Source organism: Belonocnema kinseyi, chromosome 9, assembly GCF_010883055.1.
Source record: "Belonocnema kinseyi isolate 2016_QV_RU_SX_M_011 chromosome 9, B_treatae_v1, whole genome shotgun sequence".
In the NCBI taxonomy this organism is placed as follows: domain Eukaryota; kingdom Metazoa; phylum Arthropoda; class Insecta; order Hymenoptera; family Cynipidae; genus Belonocnema; species Belonocnema kinseyi.
Genome location: NC_046665.1, coordinates 65,718,525 through 65,738,393, shown reverse-complemented (window position 1 = coordinate 65,738,393; position 19,869 = coordinate 65,718,525). Strand labels below are relative to the sequence as shown.

Sequence of the window (19,869 nt, the reverse complement as noted above, 5' to 3'; positions counted from 1 at the left end):
GAAAACAATTAAATTTTTCAATTTTCGAGAAAACTTTCAACCAAGAAATCAAATTCTTGACCAAAAAAACACGAATTCTGAACGAAAAATATAATAGTAAACTTTTCTATCAAGAAGATTTTAACAATTTAATGAAATTTCAAATAAAATAGTCTATTTAATCACATTAGATGAACAAAAAAAAAGATTAATTTTCTATAAAAAAGACAAATTTTCGAGAAAAAAGAGGCGTTTTTAACCAATCTGTGGAATATTTCACCTATAAAGATAACTTTTAAACCAAAAGGATGGCTTTTCTATCAAAAAATTGTCAATCCAAAACCATGAATTTTCTATTGAGAATGGCGAAAATTCCAACCAAATAGTTTAATTTTCGAACAGAAAATATGACATTTTAAATATATAGTTGAGTTTTTAACAACATAATTACATTTTCAACCAAATTCGTAGTAATATTTTAACCAAAAGAAATTAATTCTAAGTTCAAAACACCACTTTAGACTTTTTAAATAACAATAGTAAGTTTTCAACTAGATTAAATGTGCATTGAAAAAATATATACATTTTTAACCAAGAAAGATTACTTCTTCACGAGAAACACGTCTTTTCTACCAAAATATCAATTTTAAATCCAAAAGGACATATTTTCTACATACAAACGCGAATTTTCAACAAAATAGTTGAATTTTCCACCAATAGAGATTACTGTTGACCCAAAAATATATTAGACTTTTCAATTACAAATGGTTAACTTTCAACCAAAAATAGTTGGATTTTCTCATTGGGTTCAAGGGAATTCAAATAATTTGATGAAATGGCTAAGAATTCGAGGGGAAGTTAATAGATTTCAGGATCAATTAAATAAAAACTTGTGAAAATTAAAAAAAAGTCACTGATTTAATTTGATTTGAGTAAATTTAAGATTCAATTATATTTAAAAAATTCAACAGAATTCCAAAGAATTAAAAAGAATTCAGAAAATTTAAACGAAATGAGAAGAATTAGATGAAATTAAAAAAATCAAGTTAAATTTAAAAAGCAATCAAGTGAATTGAATACAATTAAAAAATATGGAAAAATTTAATGGAGTAAATTTAGAAGAATACAAAAGAATTTAAAAGGATTTACAATAAATGAATAAGAATTCAGGGCGTATTCCAAAAGAATTTCAAAAAATATTTAAATATCTCTTTCAACTTTCGAAACCCTATTAAATCCCTCATATTCCTTGTGAAATATTCTTTAAAATCCATTAAAATATTAAAATCCCTTTAAATTATTCAAACCCTTGTATAAATCTTTTTAAAATGCTCATCCTCAGTATCAATTAAATTAGAACTTTTAAAAATTTAAAAAAAAATCCATTTCATTAAGTAGAAAAGAGTAAACTTAGAGTTATTCAAGTGAATTAAACAAACTCAAGAGAATGTATAAAATTCAAGAGAATTGCAAAGAATTTAGGATTGATTAATAAGAATTCAGGATGAATTCTAAATCTCTTCAAATTTATTAAAATATTATAAAATTTTGTGAAATTCTATGATGAAATTTCCTGAAATCCTGGAAAATTAAAATTCCCTAAAATACTTTAAATAAAAACCTCCTGAAAATTCCTTAAAAGCTTTAGAAGTTTCCTAAGATCTTAAAAATTCCTTTAAATGATTAAAATCTATTCAAAATTTCTCGGAATTTTTATAAATACCCTGAAATATTTTAAAGAATTCATGATAATTCAAAAGTAGGTATAAGCCTGAAATGAATAGTGATTAACCCCCGTATTAATTTATTGAATGAAAAGTAAATAATTTTAGCTTTTTATTGGAAAAAAGTGAGTAATTGTGACTGTGTCGCAGTCCTTATTATTTTTTTACAGTTATTACCAAAAACAAATAAAAAGAACTTACCAAACGATCATCTGCATCTTCTTCACTATTTTCTTCCTCACTAGCCATGGACTCAGCATCCCTTATCTTCTCGCACTTAGGCAACATCAGATAATGTTCTATAGTCTGCACGAGAGCGAGTGGATCTACTTTCACAGGACCACCTTTACACTGTTTCATACTATTACAGTCAGGATGACGAACAAGATTGCACTGAAAAATAAAGAAAATTTTTCTCAAATCAGAATACTTTCTTTACTCTTCTAGTCATGCGTTTTAGACCACGATTTGATCAAAATGTATAGAACAGGGTGTCTACTCAAATTCTGGAAAGTCATTCCCGACAATTCCAGGTTTTTTTTCAAGTATAATTTTTCGCGAGTTTATTAAAAATAATGTTTTTTTTTAGTTTCTAGGAATTTTATTAATATTACAAGATATCCTTAAATATTTTAGCACGATAGATTATTATATGATTAAATAATACTAAAAACATAATTAACTCTCAAACGGTACACTCCAACCCAGCATACGTAAACGGTATACTAGTGCGAATTGGTTTGCTTGCAATGTTAATATTAATTATTTAATATATAGAACATATAATAAACAACTAGCATATATCACCCATATTTAACATATATATTTAATATATGTGGGGATAATACGCGGCAGCTGTGTTTTCGTAAATTCCAACAAAATCAAAAAACTTTGGGTGCGAATTGGCACCAGTGTACCGTTTGAGGGTTAATAATTTCTTGAATTTGTCTCTTTGAATGATAATTCGAACAAATTTTTATTTTATCTACTTATATTAAAAATTCCTTGGATATTTAGGAGAAATAACGTGGATAGTATATTAAATTCAATTCAAACTGTGCTTCAAATTTCTAACTTTTCAAATAGAAATTTGGATTTTTAAAAAGATAGATGAATTTTTAATGAAATCATTGAATTTTCAGCCAAAAAGATTAATTTTCTATCAAAAAAGACGATTTTTAGAAAAACACACTAACTCTCAATCAATATAGCTAAATTTTTAATTAAAAAATATCAGTTATCCAAAAATGATATAGTTGAATTTTTAGTTAAAAAAATAATAATTTTGCAAGAAAAACATAACAGGTTTATTTTTTAAACAAATGTAATGTAACTTTCAGCCAATTAGTTTCATTTTCAACCACGAAGATGAATTCATTACTAAAATGAAGAATATTTAAATGCAATACTTGATTTTTTAAGCAACAAAATAAATAATTTTTTAACAGGAAGATTAATTTTCTACCAAGAAAGACTGTTTTTCAAAAAAAAAAAAAAAGAATATGAATTTTACACAAAAATGTTGAATTTCCAACTAAAAAGAAAAAATTTTAACCAAACTAATGAATTTCCTAATAAAACTATGAATCTTCGCCTGGAATAGATGGATTTAAAACAAAAAGGTACGTTTTTTAGAAGAGTTTAATTTTGAACAAAGTCTTATTTTTAACCAAAAAGATGAATTTTTGTATCAAAAAGATGATTTCTTAACAAAATACATGAATTTTTAACGAAATACTCGCATTGTCAAATACAAGAAGAAACATTTGGAATTAAATAGGTTAATTTTAAACTAAAAAAGATCAAATTTAAGCAAAAATGGAATAGAAGATTCATTTGTACCAAAGACGCCGAATTTTATAGAAAACACTTGAATTTTAAATTAAAAAGATAAATGATCAAACAACAATAAATTTTTAGTTAAAAAATTCATTTACAACCAAAACGACGAATTTTCAACTAAAATGATGAATCTTCAACTGGAATATTTGAATTTGAAACCAATAACATGAATTTTTGACTACAATGATGAGTCTTCAACTAGAATCATTAAACTTCCAACACAAAGATTAATTTTCTATTCAGGAGCTTAATTTCTACGAAAAAGTCAAAACTTTCAACTAAAAAAGCTCATTTTTCAGCCAAATACTGAATAGTTACATTTTCAGTAAAAAAATTAATTTTCAGTCAAAGAAAGAGGAGGTGGATTTTCAATTAAAATTATCGATCATTAAGAACAAAAAATTCACTTTTAACAAGAGTAACTTTCAGCCAAGTAATTAAATCTTCATTAAAAAAAGATAAACACAGAAAAAAATATATTAGTTGATATTTCAACGAAAAAATACTGCAATTTTTAATTTAAAAAAATGGAAGTCAACAGAGAAGAACGAATTTCCAAGAAAATATATGAACTTCCAACCAGCTACTTCAATTTTCAACTAAGACTGATCAATTTTTAATCAAAATTAAAATAGATGAATTTTCAGTTAATAAAATTGATTTCAAACAAAGAAAAACGAATTTTCAACAAAATAGTACAATACATCAATAAAGGCTACTTTTAGAAATGTAGAACTATTGATATTCAATTTAATATTGCAATTAAAAAAATTAAGTAGACTTTCGAAAACATTGCCTGACTTCAAGAAAAATTCCTTGACAATTCCGAGTTTTTCCAAGTATAAAAAAATTCCCTGACAATTCCAGACTTTCCAGGTAGGGTAGACACCCTGTGGAATTTTCTTGAATAAATACCTTTAGCTGATGTGTATTGAAGAATTTAAGAGCGCTTACACTGCCCCTTCCAGCCCCAGAACCAGCTGGTAAATCATGGACCTTAACCGGAAACTGTTCCAATTGTGCAACACAGCTATTCAATTTCAAAACCAAAGCACCAAACGCTCCAGCGTGTATGTCCATCAGATTGCTATCTTGTTGCATCTGCAATCAAAAAGTGTTTCTCCCTTAAAAATCAATTCACAAACAAGTATTGAATTTAGAAATGAAAAAGACTTACAGTAGACTCGGAAAATAATTTCCAGAACATACGAAGTCGATCGTATCTATTTCCAGGTGCATCGGTGGTTGTGAGGTAGTTTAACAAAGCCTTTATCAGCCCACTGAAGTTCATCTCGAAAGGGGATATATCACTTTCCAAGACAATATCACGTAGTTCCGTCAACGCTAAGAAACTCTCATCCAAATCCTATAAAAACAAATTATTGTTCTATTTTACATACAAATTTCAAAGCCTATAATGCTTTCAAAACAGAGAAAACAGGAAGATTTGTCATAATCAACAAAAAAAGGTTCTAATTCATTCAAAAACGATTGCATCTCAACTAAATAATTGTATTTTCAACCAAGAAAGATTATTTTTTTATCAAAAGAGTTGAGTTTTCAAGCTAAAAAGTAGGATTGTTCAGAAAACATTTAAATTTCAAATAAAAACGATGAATTTTCACAACAAACAAAATTTTTTAACTAAATAGTTACATTTGCAATTAAATGAGTAGACCTTCCAAGACAAAGAGAAGAATTTTTAACAATGAATTTAAACATTTACCAAATATAGTTGAATTGTTGAATTTTCAACTACCAACATTATTTTGCTAATCAATTATTTCAACTTCCAACCAGGTAGTTGAATTTTCAAAAAATAAATATAAATTTTCCAAGAAAAATGTAATAGTAGACACTTCCGACTAAAAAAGTTTTCAATTTTAAATCGAAAATTGTTGAATTTGATCAAAAAGACGAATTTTTAACAAAATAATTTTATCTTCAACCATAAAAATATTCATTTTCAACTAAGCAGTTGCATTTTTAACGTATATAAATAAATTTTCCAACAAAAAATTCAACAAAAAAGTTAATTTTTAACCAAATAGTTGAATTTGCAAGTAAATAGTTGAATCCTCAATAAAAACATTTATTTTTAACCCGAAAATATGAATTTTTAACAAGAAAGTTAATTTGCAAGTTAATTTGCAAAATAAAAAGAAAATTGTATTTATCATGATTCTTTTTGTATTTGTTTCTTATTTTGCTTTAAATTGTATTCTAAGCTGCTCTGAAACATGTATCATTTCAATAAATGTATATCATTACAATTCATAATATGCATAAAAATTGAATCATACTATTTCTTATTTCCTTGTTTTTATATTTTTTTATTTTTAATGTTGTTTTTTACGATTAAATAAAAACTACTGCGCATCTGCATAGGATCTAATATAGGAACCTATATAGGGTCTAATACAGGAACCTATATAGGGTCCTATATAGGAGCCTATGTCCTCTTTCGTCTTTTCTGTGCTTTTTCCAAAAAGTTCATTTTTGCATTTTTTATCTTATGTTTTACGATTAAAAAAAGAACTACTCGTCCAATCGAAAAATGATTAATAATGCATTTATAGATCTTTTTTGTCTCATTTTTTTCGTAGCTTATATCAAGAAGTGATTCATTATAAATTTGTAATTCTTTCCAAGGCTCGTAATTTGAGCTTTTTCATTTTTTTCGTATCTTGCATAGTTTGACCAATAAATGGAAGTTTTCATTATTTTTGGTACGATCAAATTTTGAATGTTCAATTTTTCGACCAAATAAAAAAAGTTGTTATCGTAGTCCTGTAGGGCTTTCAAAAAGCAACGTTTTTCTTCTTTTGGCTTTTTTCATATCATGCATTTGGCTTAAAATGTTCATTTCAGTTTGTTTTTTTTTTTATTTTGAAAATGCTCCAACTTTGATAATTTTCTTTTTATAGAAGAGTCATGGAGATAAATTGTTTGAGTTTCTGAGTACTATGAACAACCACACATATAATTTTTAAATCTTGAAAAAATGTGGTTTCAAAATTTTTTTATACGATCAACTTTAGAATTTTCAACTTTTTGACCAAATGAGAAAAGTTGTTATGACCATCTTGTAGGGCTTTCAAAAATCAACGTTTTTCTTCTCTTGACTTTTTTTTTATATCATGCGTTGTTTGGCTTAAAATGTTCATTTTAGTTTTTTTTTAATTTTGAAAATGCTTTAACTCTGATAATTTGCTTTTTATAGAAAAGTCATTAGGACAAATTGTTTGAGTTTCTGAGTACTATGAATAACCGTTCATAGAATTTTAAAATCTTGAAAAAATTTGCGACCAAATAAAAAAAGTTGTTATGACGATCTTGTAGGGCTTTCAAAAATCAACGTCTTTCTTCTCTTGACTTTTTTTCATAGCATGCGTTGTTTGACTTCAAATGTTCATTTTAGTTGGTTTTTTTGGATTTTGAAAATGCTCTAACTCTAATGATTTTCTTTTTATAGAAAAAAGTCATTAGGATAAATTGTTTGGGATTCTGAGTACTATGAATAACCGTTCATAGTATTTGAAATCTTGAAAAAATGTGGTCTTAAAAATTTTGAAAACGTGCTCACTTTTTGAATTTTGATTCAAAATAGCTGGTTCACGAAATTGTTCTTTCGTTTTAAACCTTAAAAAAGTATGCAAAAGCAGAATCCAATCTGATCAATTTTTTGAAAGTTATCGTACTTGCAGAATACAGGCTACAGACAGACAAACACCTTAGTAAAAATCGTATTTTCTGTTTCAGTGGGTCTCAAAACGTGAAGATTTTATGAAAACCGCCAAAGTGAAATTTGACATAAAACCTATACCTTCTCATTAGATGAGAATGTAAAAAACGTTGAATTCAATCAAAAAGACGAATTCTTAACAAAAAATTTGAATCTTCGACTTATTAATCAAAACAAAATAAATGTCTGAACCAAAAAGACAATTATTCAACGAAAAAAAGTTGATTTTCAACAAAATAGTTCAAATGGTTCAATTTTAAACTAAAAAAATTCTCAATCAAAAAAGATTACTTTTTTAAAGAAAATAGTTGAATGTTCAGACAAATAATTAAATTTGCAATCAAAAGAGATTAAATTTCTGAAACAAAAACAATAATAATAGACTTTACAATTGAAAAGAATGACCTTTCATTGAAAAATAGTGGGTTTTTCATATCTGTTTCTTTAAAAAAGTGGAGAAAAGAGGAATAGAAAAGATTAAATGTATAATTGAAAAAAAAGATCGCCATTTGGAAACTGACATTAGATTGAAGACGCTGAATCGCAGAAGTGAGTCTGGCAAGAACAGTTAAAGCTGGATGCGTACAGGGAGCGTCGTCTTGATATCTAGCTAAAAATTGCGAAGCTTGTTCTCTAACCCAGGCTTTCGCTTTATCCCGATTTCCTCCCGTTAAACTTGGATTGCTTGGAGGCTTTGCTAAACTAGTGGACGAACTCGAATCCCGTTTATCACTGCTAGAACTCGACGAAGCCGATTTCTTTCCCCATCTCGCTGGATTCAGATTCCCCAAGAAACGACTGTTCTTCGGGGTAAATCCAGTGAAGAGGGACTCGGGCTGCTGGGGCTGCTGTGGAGTTCCACTTCCCAATCTCGAGAAACGGCCTTTCTTGTTCTGCCTTTTCCTCTTTAAAACATCTCCAATTCTTCTGAAAAATAACCAGTTGCATTTCAACTACTTTCCACTTTCTTTCGCAAGGGTAATCTATAATTTTCCGGATTTTGTTTCGATTCATTTATACTCCTCTCGGTCACAGATCCTAGTTTGTAACCGGAAAGTCCGGACTTGATTCCTGCTGCCAGCATTTTTTTTATTCTAAAGTTTATATTTATTGCATGTTTTGGCAATTCTTTTTTCATACCAAATTTTTCAGCTTTGTCACAAAATCTCATTTTTGAAATTCCCTGACTTTTACCTGATACTTCTAAACTTTAATTTATGTGTAAAAACCACCCTTACACCTAGGAGACCAATATTGTTAATCCATAAAAAACGTAGGGCATACATAAAATACATGCATTTTCAAACAGTTGTTTTTACAACTGAAAAAGATACATTATGAACAAAAAATGGTAGAATTAAATTTTTTATTTAAAGCATTCACTTTTAACCAAGAAAAAACAAATTTTCAGCGAAAGCCGAGTTTTAACAAAATAGTAAATGAACTTTCAACTAAAAAATAAATTTGTATCAACAAAATAGTTGAATATTCACCTAAAACAGATACATTTTCAACTTAACGTAGAATAGTTATATTGTCAGTAAAAAAATAGTTCTCAACCAAATAAAATAAAATTTCCAGGAAATGATTAAACTTTCAACCAAACGGATGAATTTTCAACTAGGAAGATTACATTTGTATTAAAAAAGATAAATTTTCAACGAAAATGGGAATATTTAAAATTTCAGTTAAAGATTAATGTCTATCTAGAAGAAAAAACGAATTTTCAATCTAATAGTTAAATTTTCAAACAAACAAATGAATGCTTAATCAAAAACATAAGTTAATCACCAAGAAGATTAATATCCTACAACAAAAGAGGAATGTTAAAAAAAAGACAGGAATTTACAACTAAGTACATAGTTGAATTTTCAACCAAAAAATATGGATTCTCAATGAAAAATGTAGGAATTATTATTTCAATAAAAAAATTTTTTTTTAATAAAAAACAGTTGAATTCAACCAAACAAGATTAATTTACAATCAGAGTTGTTATTTTCAACACAAAAACCTGCAATTTCTACTAAAACAGATGAATTTTGAACTAAAGATGACGAATTTTCATTAAAAAAGAATGACTTTAATCAAATTATTTAATTTACAACAAAATAATAAAATTAATTTCAACTTCAGTTTATCGAAAATTCCCTCGGTTGTCGGGTTTTTCCTGACCGCCTTTTAATTACCTGAAATTCTCTTACCAGTTTTAACTTCCCTGACTTTCTTGAATTCCTTGAACTTTAGCAACCCTTTTTTTGTTTACTACAGTTGACTATTATTTTTAAATGGAGCCAAAATATTATCATTAACAATTTTTTATATGAAAAAATTGATTTTTTTAACCCTTACCCTAGATATTTATTTTTACCTAAAATTCTCACTTTTTCAATTTAATTGATTATTTTCATTTTGGTTAATATCACTTTCATATGAGATAAAAATTAAATACATAAAGATAGTATGATAAGAATAAAATAAATATTGAAATATGGAGAAATAATAAAATAAAATTATATGAAAGTGTAATGTAAATAAGATATTTTCTATTCTAATTATTATAATTAAATTAGAGCAATGAATAATTTTTGCACATAAAGCCTTCGAATAAAAATTTCTTTTTTAAGTATGGATCCAAAAAAAATCCGATGGATTTATTCCCTTGCCAGTGTACAAGTTTTAATAATAAAATAACATCGGCGAAACTTACAAATGTGCATTTGGTGGTGTGTTGGAATCGTCAATGCTGACGCTCAAATCAGTCCGGCTGCGAGTTTCCATTGTGGCAGTAAGATTTGGTTTTAATTGACTCGTAGCGATAGTTCCAAATAGAATATTTCCATTAGTTGTTGGAGATGCGATTGGAGAAGTGGCGCTACTAGAAGAGATTGGTGTGGCCGAGAGCGGAATGTTCGACGGACCTGGTTGAGGACTCGGCAATGATGTACCTAAAATAATTATTTTCATTCTATTAATTTCTCTCCAATCTCTACGCGGAAAAACATTAACGGGCCCCTGACTCATTTGAGAAACTTAAAAAAAGTACGACATAATAATTTCAAAAACTTGTAAACAAAATGCAACTTTTTGAAGAATTCGAAAAATCAGCTTTTTAAGCATTTCTAGACGTTTCAAGACGATATAAATTTTTTTCAACATTTCCAGAAAAATTGTTTATGATTTTTTTTTAAATTTAAATTTAACATCAAATTAAAAAGATTTCAAAAAATTTCAATTTATCAGCTAAAATTTGAGAAAAGAATGTAGAAAATTTAAAAGGAAACATTTTCATTTTTGTATTATTACATAATTTTTTAAAAAATCGTGTAATTTAGAGAATAAACCAATTTTCTTGAAATTTTTATGAAAATAAAAAATGATTTATATTTTGAAACATTTATATTAAGAGAATATTAAGAAATATTTCTAAACATTGCAAAAAATTTCCAAAATTGCTGAAAAAGAATCTCAAAGATTTTAAGGCTACTTTTCCAATTTTGCACCATTTTTAAAAATTGTTAAGAAAAATGATAATCGATATTTAGAAGTTTAGTAACTACTTTAAAAATATTTTAAATATAATAAAAAATAAAGATATCAAAAGTAGGATTATCAAATAAAAGTTTTTAATTATTTTAACTCGATAATACTAAAAACATCATTTAATCATTTCTAGAATTAGTCTCTAAAGTTTTCAACTAAAAACAGAATTGTTAAATTTTCAGTTAGAAAAATTAATTTTCCACAAAAAACAGCATAATTTTTAAAACAAATTTAGTTTCACTTTCAACAAAGTAGTTTAATTTTTAACCGAAAACAAGAATTGTTAACTAACATGATAAATATTTAACTGAAATATTAGAATTTTCAATCAAAAAGATGAATTTTGAAACACTGAAGTTAATTTTCTACCAGACGATTTTTCAACAAAATGCATGGATTTGTAATGAAATTGTTAAATTTTGAACTAAAAGATTAATTTCCACTAAAGAAGATGAATTTTAAATGATGAATTATCAACTAACAATTGAATAGTTACATTTTTAATTAAAAATTAATGTTTAACCTAGGAGATGAATTTTCAACTGAAATTATATAATTTTCAAATGGTAAAAAAACTAATTTTTAACGAAAATAAACCAATATTTCAAACGAATAGTTACATTTTCCAACAAAGTGAGACATTTTTAACTAAGCGTCTTCTATTTCTCTTTTTTTTAAATTTTCAACCCCAGTAGATAAATTTCTAATAACGTCGAATTTCGACTGAAAAGGATAATTAAAAAAAAAACGTAAACAGTTACATTTTTAGTAAAAAAAGGTAATTTAAAAAAAAATCAAAAATATAGTTAAAGTTGCAACTGGAATAGTTGAATCTGCAGTAAAAGCAGAATTAATTTTCAGTGAAAGAAAAAACAAATTTTCAAAAAAATTGCTCATTTTCCAACCAAGGAGATGAATTTTAAAATAAAATTATAAAAAGAACGATTTTTCAATAAACTAAGTGAATTTTTATCCAGACACTTGAATTTTTTACTAAAACCAGTCAATTTTCAAGGTATACAAAAATCAGGGTGACCACTGTTTTTTAAATGTTCGTCTCCATTGCCAAACCCACAGTTTTTTCACATGTATTATCCATTGCGGAAGTAGATAAATATCAGCAGTAAATGCACGCGCGCAAATCCCGCGTTTCTGTCTCTGAATTTCTATTTACTTACAGGAAAATATGCAAATTTAAAAATCCATTATTAAAACAATTTTTTAACATAAGGTTTTAAATATTGTTGAAAGAATTATCAATAATTTTTCAAATTACAAGCGTCTGTAATTTAAAAAAATCTGCCCGCATCACGGGCATATTCTCGTCGCGCAATACGCGCGCGGCTCGCTTCGCTCCCAAGTTTGAGCGTGCCTAGGGCCTAGGGATAACCATTTTTGTTAATTTTTTTTTAATCCTACATAGTTTGTCCACAAAATGGAATTTTTTATTTTACATTATTTTTTGTGCAATCAAAATTTGAATTTTCGATTTTTGAAGAAAATACAAAAATTGGTTATGGTAATCTTTTAGGGCTTTCAAAAAGAAATGTTTTTCTTCTCTTGATTTTTTTTTATATCGTGCGTTTTTCGGCTTCAAATTTTGAATTTTGACTTTCGGTTGATTAAAAAAATTTTTATAACGCTATAACTCTGAGAATTTTCTTTTCATCGAAAAAAGTTATTAGGATAAATTGTTTGTTCTTTTCAATATTAAAAATATCCGTACATAGAATTTTCAAATTCAGAAAAAAGTGGTCTCAAAAATTTTCAAAATGCGCTCACTTTTTGAATTTTTATCAAAAATGTCTGGTTAATAAACTCGTCCTTTCTTTTAGGACCTAGAAAAAGTGTGCCAAAGATGGATTTGATTCGATCATTTTTTCTAGAGTTATTGTCTTTACGGACGGACAGATGGATCGTGAAAACCTGATTTTCGGATTCAGGGGGTCTCGGAACGTGGAGATCCGTTGAAAAAGTGTGATGTCAAATTTCCGACAATTCTAATACTTTCTCAATCATAAATGATGAGAATGTAAAAAGGCGCGACCGATTTTGGGCAATTTAATTAGAAAAAGGAGTTAAATGACAATGTCAAAACGTAAAAAATTGAATATTTAAGATTCAAATTTTGAAAATAAGATCATTTGAAATTTTGAGGAATTTAAATTATATTCTTTATAATTAAAAGCCCTCAAAATTAAATAATTAAAGATTGAAAACTTTTTAATTTGAATAATTTAAATTCAAAGCGATTACAATTTGATAATTTAATATTGAAAACTAAATTGAATCTTTCAAAGGCAAAGCTTCTGAAATTCTAGAATTTTAAATTGTCATTACAGAATAAAGTTTCAACTTATCATTAAAGCTAATTATATAACTATTTCTAAAATGAAAAATAAATGAGTTACACTAAAAACAAAAAACCTTTTGAAATAAATAGTTATTTTAAATAGGAAACGTTAAAAATGAAAAAATGTCTACTAACGAACGTTGAAACTTAACGAATGCGAATTTTATTTAAATCTGAAAAAAATGTATTCACTAAAAATTGTGATATTAAAACTTTTTTAAACCCTTTAAAATTTCAATTATTGGAAATAAATTTAAATAGCTTAAAAATTACTAATTTTTAAATTGCTCTTAATAATTTTCGAAAGTGAAACAATTCAATTTTGATTAAAAATTAAAACCTATTATACGTAAAAATGAAAATTTTAGCGAGGTTCATGAAAATTCAGAAATCTGAAATTGTAACCCTTTAAAATTACAAAATTGTACATTTACTGATGTATCCATTTCAGATAGTTTAATTTTTATCGTTTTTTATTTTAAATTCAATTATTAATTTTTTAATATCAAATCTTCCTTTGGCATTATTATTCATTCTAGAAATTTTCGAATATAAAATATTTTTCAATTCGAAACGACTTATTTGTTTAATTTTTCACCTAAAAAACGGATAATTGTAAAACCTTACACAGAAAATTAAAAACTAAAGATAAAGAATACAAAGTAATATTGCTATGATTTAATTTTGTGAAATTGTACAATTTTATATTTTTCAATTCGAAATTGCTTTATAATAATTACATCCCAAATGATTAAATTCAGAACTGACTATCAAGGCCTTTAATATGAAATTCTGAAATATTTAATAGCGAAATGGTGCTAAAGTTTGGAATATTTTAATTTGAAAGACGATAAATGTATTACTATTCAAGTGACATTTAAAAGGATTAGATAGATTTTTTAAATAAAAGATGTGATTTTGTCAAATCAAAACTCACTGTAATTTTTACCATTCCAAAATGCAGAATTTTACATACTGCGAGAAATGTTGTGAACCATTGAAGTTTAATTCTTCTTACCACTTTGAAAATTATATACTTTCTAGTTGGGAACTTTCAAGAATTACAAAATGCGCGAAATTATGAAATACGGGAAATCTCCCGGGAGAATCGGGCCCACCCTGAAAAATTCCCAGACAATTCCACCTTTTCCAGACAGCATAGAAATCCTGAATTCGTGCAATTTGTTTAACCTAGTATAGCAAAATCTTTTCATCGTTAAAAATGTTAAAAACAGACTTTCTCTACTTACTAGAAGAGCACTTGGGCGGCGAAACACCAAGCGGAATTTCTGGATCAGCCAATTGTCGAACTTGATGAAGAACGCCCTCCCGATGAAAGTGAACTCCAAAGACATGTGGCAGTCTCTTCATCAGGATACTCGCCATTTGCAATGCTCCAATCACAATTCTCAAATCTTGCGAAGCAAGCATTCCCGCAATATGAGACGACACAACCTGATTCTTCAGAACCTCCTTGAGAAGATCAGTCGACGCGTAGTAAACCATTCGAAGCAAAGCTCGCAAACATTTATGCTTGACCGCAGGTCCCGCCGAACTGCTGTAAACCTCATACAACACGGAAAACAGGGTTCGAATGAAGGACACGAGCCACTCGTTTGTTTCGATCACAGGCGGCACTACATCCATACTCGATGAACAAGTTGGACTTTTTCCCTCTGTCGGATTGGTATTGACTCTCCGGAATATGCTCCTCGCCATTCCCATATCCTCGTTAATTTGTTTCATCACAGTCAAATCTATCGTGTAAGTGCGTCCCAGGGTCGACAGACAGATCTCATCTTCCCCATTCTGGAAGGCCATCTCTATAATTCGGGAGTCGATCGTGCTGAAAGGATGACAGCAGTGACGCTCGTCTCGCCACTCCCAGTGGACAGTTTCCTGCTGGCTACTCGTCCTCTCGAGTAAACTATTTACACTGAAGATCCCGTCGGTCGGCAAAGGCGGCATCAGCTCCTCGATGAGACAAGTGATCTCGAACCATTCTTGTGGCGATCGGGGAACGAGTTCCACGTCCTCGGTTTTCACTTCAAGGGAACCAGTCAGAAGATAACTCAAGGTGAATGCAATATTTTGCTGAAGAAGTAATTGCGCTAGGTCTGGACAGCGATTGGAAATCGCCGAGAGCATTCTGAGAACAGTGATAAAGTTGCCAATGCTGTTGACTGGTGGAGTGATCATGAGCAACTGCTGTAGATTCTGCAAGAGTTCTGCATTCACGATTTTGTGAAGCATCACCGGGTCGTGCTGGAAACTGTCGACCAATCTACTGAAGGCCTGGCACACGCACTCGACACTTTTCTTATCCTGATTTGCAAGTCGGCTCGTGAGGAGGGAGAGACTTTCGGCGACGAGATGAAAATCGTCGGGGTGGAGATTTTGACAACAATTGGCGGTAATTGTCAAAGCGGCTCGTTGCGCTGTGATGTTGAAGAAGTCAACAAACTTCAGACACGCGGAGACACCGCCAGCATGAAGGATTGTTTTACTGTGTCTTCGGGACAACATTGCGAGGGCGGTGAGACATTGTTCAGCAACGTCCATGCACTCGATCGACTCCAGTTTTTGCAGGAAAACTGGCACGGCATCAACAACGACTGTAGAAGATCGGGGAAGGGCTTCCATCATGTAGGTCAATGCACGACAGGCGTGGGTCATTATGACGAAATTGTGCTCTATTCCAAGAAGATTTATTAGAGCGGCAACGACTTGTTTCACTGGAAATCCTGGCAGGGTGTCTTCGTTTCCCATGACAAGAATTTCTCCCATTCCTATGACTGCTTGGAGCTGTTCTCCCTCATCGTCCACAGCTTGCAATCCAGCCAAGAGTTGTTGTGCTTTTGCAGCTGAAAACAAAAAGAAAATTCGCAAATATAGGTTTTGATTTTTGAATACAAGAATGAAATAAGTTGGTAATTAAAAACGTAGATTTTAAATTGGATTGGGTAAAGAACTCAATAAAGGGAAGTTAATTGAAGACCACAATAACAGGGTTGCTAGGGTTTTCAAATTTCCTGACGTTATACATTTTTCTTTCAGGTATAAACACACCTTAAATCTAGAAGGTCAATAATGTTAACGTAAAATGGTTTGTTTCTAAATTTCTCTGAGACTTTTAGTAACATCATATACATAGATTAAAAGATCTTATGTAAAAAAATGTATAATAAAAAGAGTAAATGAACATATATTACAGCTCAGACATATAGAATTTTTAACCAAATAGTTAATTTTTCAACCAAAAAGAAGAAACTTTGGAACCATATAGTTCTATTTTCAACCAAAAAAGATCAATTAGCAACTTAAAAAAGAATAGTTCAATTTTCAGTTGAAAAAACTCATTTTAAAAAATGAATTCTCACCAAATAGGTGAATTATCAACCAAAAAAGATCAATTTTCTACAAAAAAGTTGAGTAATTAAATTTTTATTTAAAAAAACTAATTTGCGTGTTTAAAAACTATTTTTCAACAAAATAATTAAATTTCGAACTACATAAAACGAATTTTCAACAAAATAGTTTAATTTACAACCAAAAAGATGAACTTTTAACTAAGAAGATTAACTTTCTAACAACAAAAAAAGACAAACCTTCAACCAAAAAGTTGAATTTTCAACTACAAAAGATCAATTTGCAACAGAAAATTGAATAATTATGTTTTCATTTATAAACAATTTTCAATAAAAAAACTAATTTTAAACAAACTAAATTTTCGACCGTAAAGATGAATTTTCAACACAATACATGCATTTTTAAGCAAATCGTTGAATTCTTAACAAACGAATATGAATTTTCAGGAAAAGTAGAATGTTTAAATTTCTTTTTAAAAAGTTAATCTTAAATAAAAAAAATTTCAACAAGAACGGTTCAATTTTCAACTAAAGAAATAAATTATCAACCAAAAAGGTACTTTTCTAACAAAAATGGTAAATCTTCAATTAAGAAGATTAATTTTCTACCCAAAAGATAAATTCTCAACAAAATATCTTAATTTTTAACTAGAAAAGATCTATTTTCCACCAAAAAAGGTATAGTTATATTCTCAGTGAAAAATATAATTTTCAATTTTTAAAAACGATTTTTCAACAAAATAGTTCAACTTTTAACCACAGAAATTAATTTTAAAGGAAAAAGATGAATTTTTCACCAAGAACATCAATATTCTCAAAAAATAGATAAATTTTGAGTTAAAGAAATTCATTTTCATAATAAAAAAATAATTTTAAACAAAATAGTTAAATTTTCAAAGAAAGAGGTTTCAATTAAAATGATGAATCGTTAACCAGAAAAATTTCAAATAAATATTGAAATTTTCAACATAAAAAAGGGTATTTAACTAAAATGATAAGTCATCAATAAAAAAAAGGTGCATTTTCAACCAGAACAAATTATTTTGCAACCAAGTATTTGAACTTTTAGCAATAAAAAGATGAAATTTTTACACTAAGAGATGATTTTTTAAACTATAAAGAAAAATTTTCAACAAAATATTCAATTTTTAACTAAAGAAATTAATTTTAAACAAGCAATTTTTCAACAAGAAAATTAAAATTCTACAACAAAACATGGATTTGTTAAGTTTTCAGATCAAGAAATTAATTTTAAAAAAAGTATTTAACAAAATATTAAAATTTTCAACAACAAAAAAGTGGCTTCAACTAAAATGATAAATCTTCAACCAGTAAAAAAATTCAAATAAATATTTAAATTTTCCACAAAAAATCTCAATTAAAATAGACTATTTTTTAACAAAATAGTTAAATTGTGAACCAAAACATATTATTGCGAAACCAAACAGATGAATTTTTATTTACAAAAAGAAAAAATGTTTAAAATAAGAGATATTTTTAAAACATGAAAAAATTTCAATAAAATAGTTGAATTTTCAATCGTGAAAGATTTTTCAGTCAGTAAAAACAAAAATTTTATCACAAATGTTGAATCTTCATGTAAAAAAATCGAACTTTCTACAAACTAGTTAAATTCACGAACAGAAAATGTGCATTTTCAACACAAAAAGACAAATCTTTAACAAAACAGGTAAATGTTCAACTAAAAAGAATGACTAAAAAAATCGTGGAATTTTCAACAAAATAAAACTTTCCCCGAACTGTAGCAACCCTGAATAATGAAATTAGAAGAACGCAATTTTGAACGAATAAATTAAAAAGAAAAAAGAACAAGATTTGACGTTTCATTTGCTTCGTTCAGGAGTAATTAATTACCAGAACTTGCACCCATACTTCTGTTGAGCAGATGCTGCATTCGAGGTCCGAGAGCTCCGAATACGTGAGGTGGCAGGCCTCTTGCTTCGAGCAGTGCTTGGAGTCTTCCAACTTCGCCATCGTCGCTTTCGCTGTCCCCTGTGGTTGCTGACATACCAGATGGGCCTCCACTTGCTTTGTATTGAAAAAAATCGAATTTCGGGACTATTAATATCAAGTAAAACACGACGCTTCCTCAAAAACTGTAGGATATTTTCTAGATTAATTTCCAAACTCCACGTTTAAAGCTCCAGATAGTCTCAAATAGTAAGCTACAGACCACAATATTTATGCTTTATACTGTATACAAACACTCTTGTTAGTAAGACAAAGAACGTACGGAATCATTTTACTTTTATCGCGAACAACTGATTCAAGATTAGATAAGCAATTCAAGTTTTCCTCCGTCATTAATGAAATGACTTACCAGTAGCGGGATTAGCAGTCGATGCTGATTCTTCTCCAGTTGTGCTGGATGTCAATTGACTGCTGGGGGCTGAAGATGAAACCGAGGTCGCGCTTGTGCTATTCGAAACAACTTCACCTCCTGGAATTAAAGTACCTCCTCCTCCGGAAGCAGTTTCGGCAGCTGCTTTTCGTGCTCGTGACGATGAACGATGTCTGTAATTAAACAAAAAAAATATTATAATAGATTCAATACTTTCACGATAATTCATTATAGTAAAAAAATATCTTTTTCGGGTTTTAATCGTGTACAAAACTACGAATCTTGCCGTAGTTTCGTAAACATTGCAGTTCAGTTCTTCAGTTCAATCATGATCTTCAATTCACTCGATCTGTAAATTTTAGGCAAGTTGTCCGAGAACTTCATTTGCAAAATTCTTTGATTTTTCCTTGACTAATTTTCATTTTCCTTGATATTAATATTTAAATACCAGCATTTTAATCTTGTACTACTTTTGACATAAAATCTTATATAAACGAAATAAAACAGAGTTTCAGATACAAATTTAAAATGCTCAAACTGATTTATTTATTTTAAACAAAAAATGTACTTTTTACAATTAAAGATAGCTTTTAACAAAACATTTGAATTTCCAACAAAATAATAAAAATTTTAAGACAATAGTTGAATTTTCAATCTAAAAAGGTAAATTCCCAACAAATAAGTGTCATAGTTTATATTCCAATCCACAAAGATGAAATTTATGTAAAAACAAAAGAGTTTTAAAACCGAAAAGACGAATTTTTAAAAAATAAAGATTTTTTACTCGATAAAGAAATAAAAGTTTATCTAAATTATTGAACCTTCCAGACAAAAGACGAATTTTCTCTACAGAAATTCAATTTATAAACAAAAATTAATGACATTTCAGCAAAAAATTAATTTCAAGGTAAAATAAGGCTTTTCAACTAAAGTTTTACCCAAGCAGTTTAATTATC

The 19,869-nt window shown here is 28.4% G+C and overlaps 1 protein-coding gene across 4 annotated transcripts in view; it reads right to left on the bottom strand.

Annotated features, from left to right (window-relative positions):
* Positions 1 to 19,869, bottom strand: part of LOC117179400 (E3 ubiquitin-protein ligase TRIP12) — a 64,170-nt gene that overhangs the window by 18,249 nt on the left and 26,052 nt on the right. The window contains exons 5-12 of one of the 4 annotated variants that reach the window (XM_033371146.1): positions 18,893 to 19,086; positions 18,427 to 18,600; positions 14,434 to 16,047; positions 9,998 to 10,235; positions 7,812 to 8,217; positions 4,723 to 4,911; positions 4,461 to 4,646; positions 1,905 to 2,096 (exon numbers count right to left, since the gene is read on the bottom strand). In XM_033371146.1, coding sequence (XP_033227037.1) covers positions 1,905 to 2,096; positions 4,461 to 4,646; positions 4,723 to 4,911; positions 7,812 to 8,217; positions 9,998 to 10,235; positions 14,434 to 16,047; positions 18,427 to 18,600; positions 18,893 to 19,086 — 3,193 coding nt within the window. The remainder of the gene's footprint in view (positions 1 to 1,904; positions 2,097 to 4,460; positions 4,647 to 4,722; positions 4,912 to 7,811; positions 8,218 to 9,997; positions 10,236 to 14,433; positions 16,048 to 18,426; positions 18,601 to 18,892; positions 19,087 to 19,869) is intronic. The other 3 variants (XM_033371149.1, XM_033371147.1, XM_033371148.1) reach the window with 3 other exon arrangements.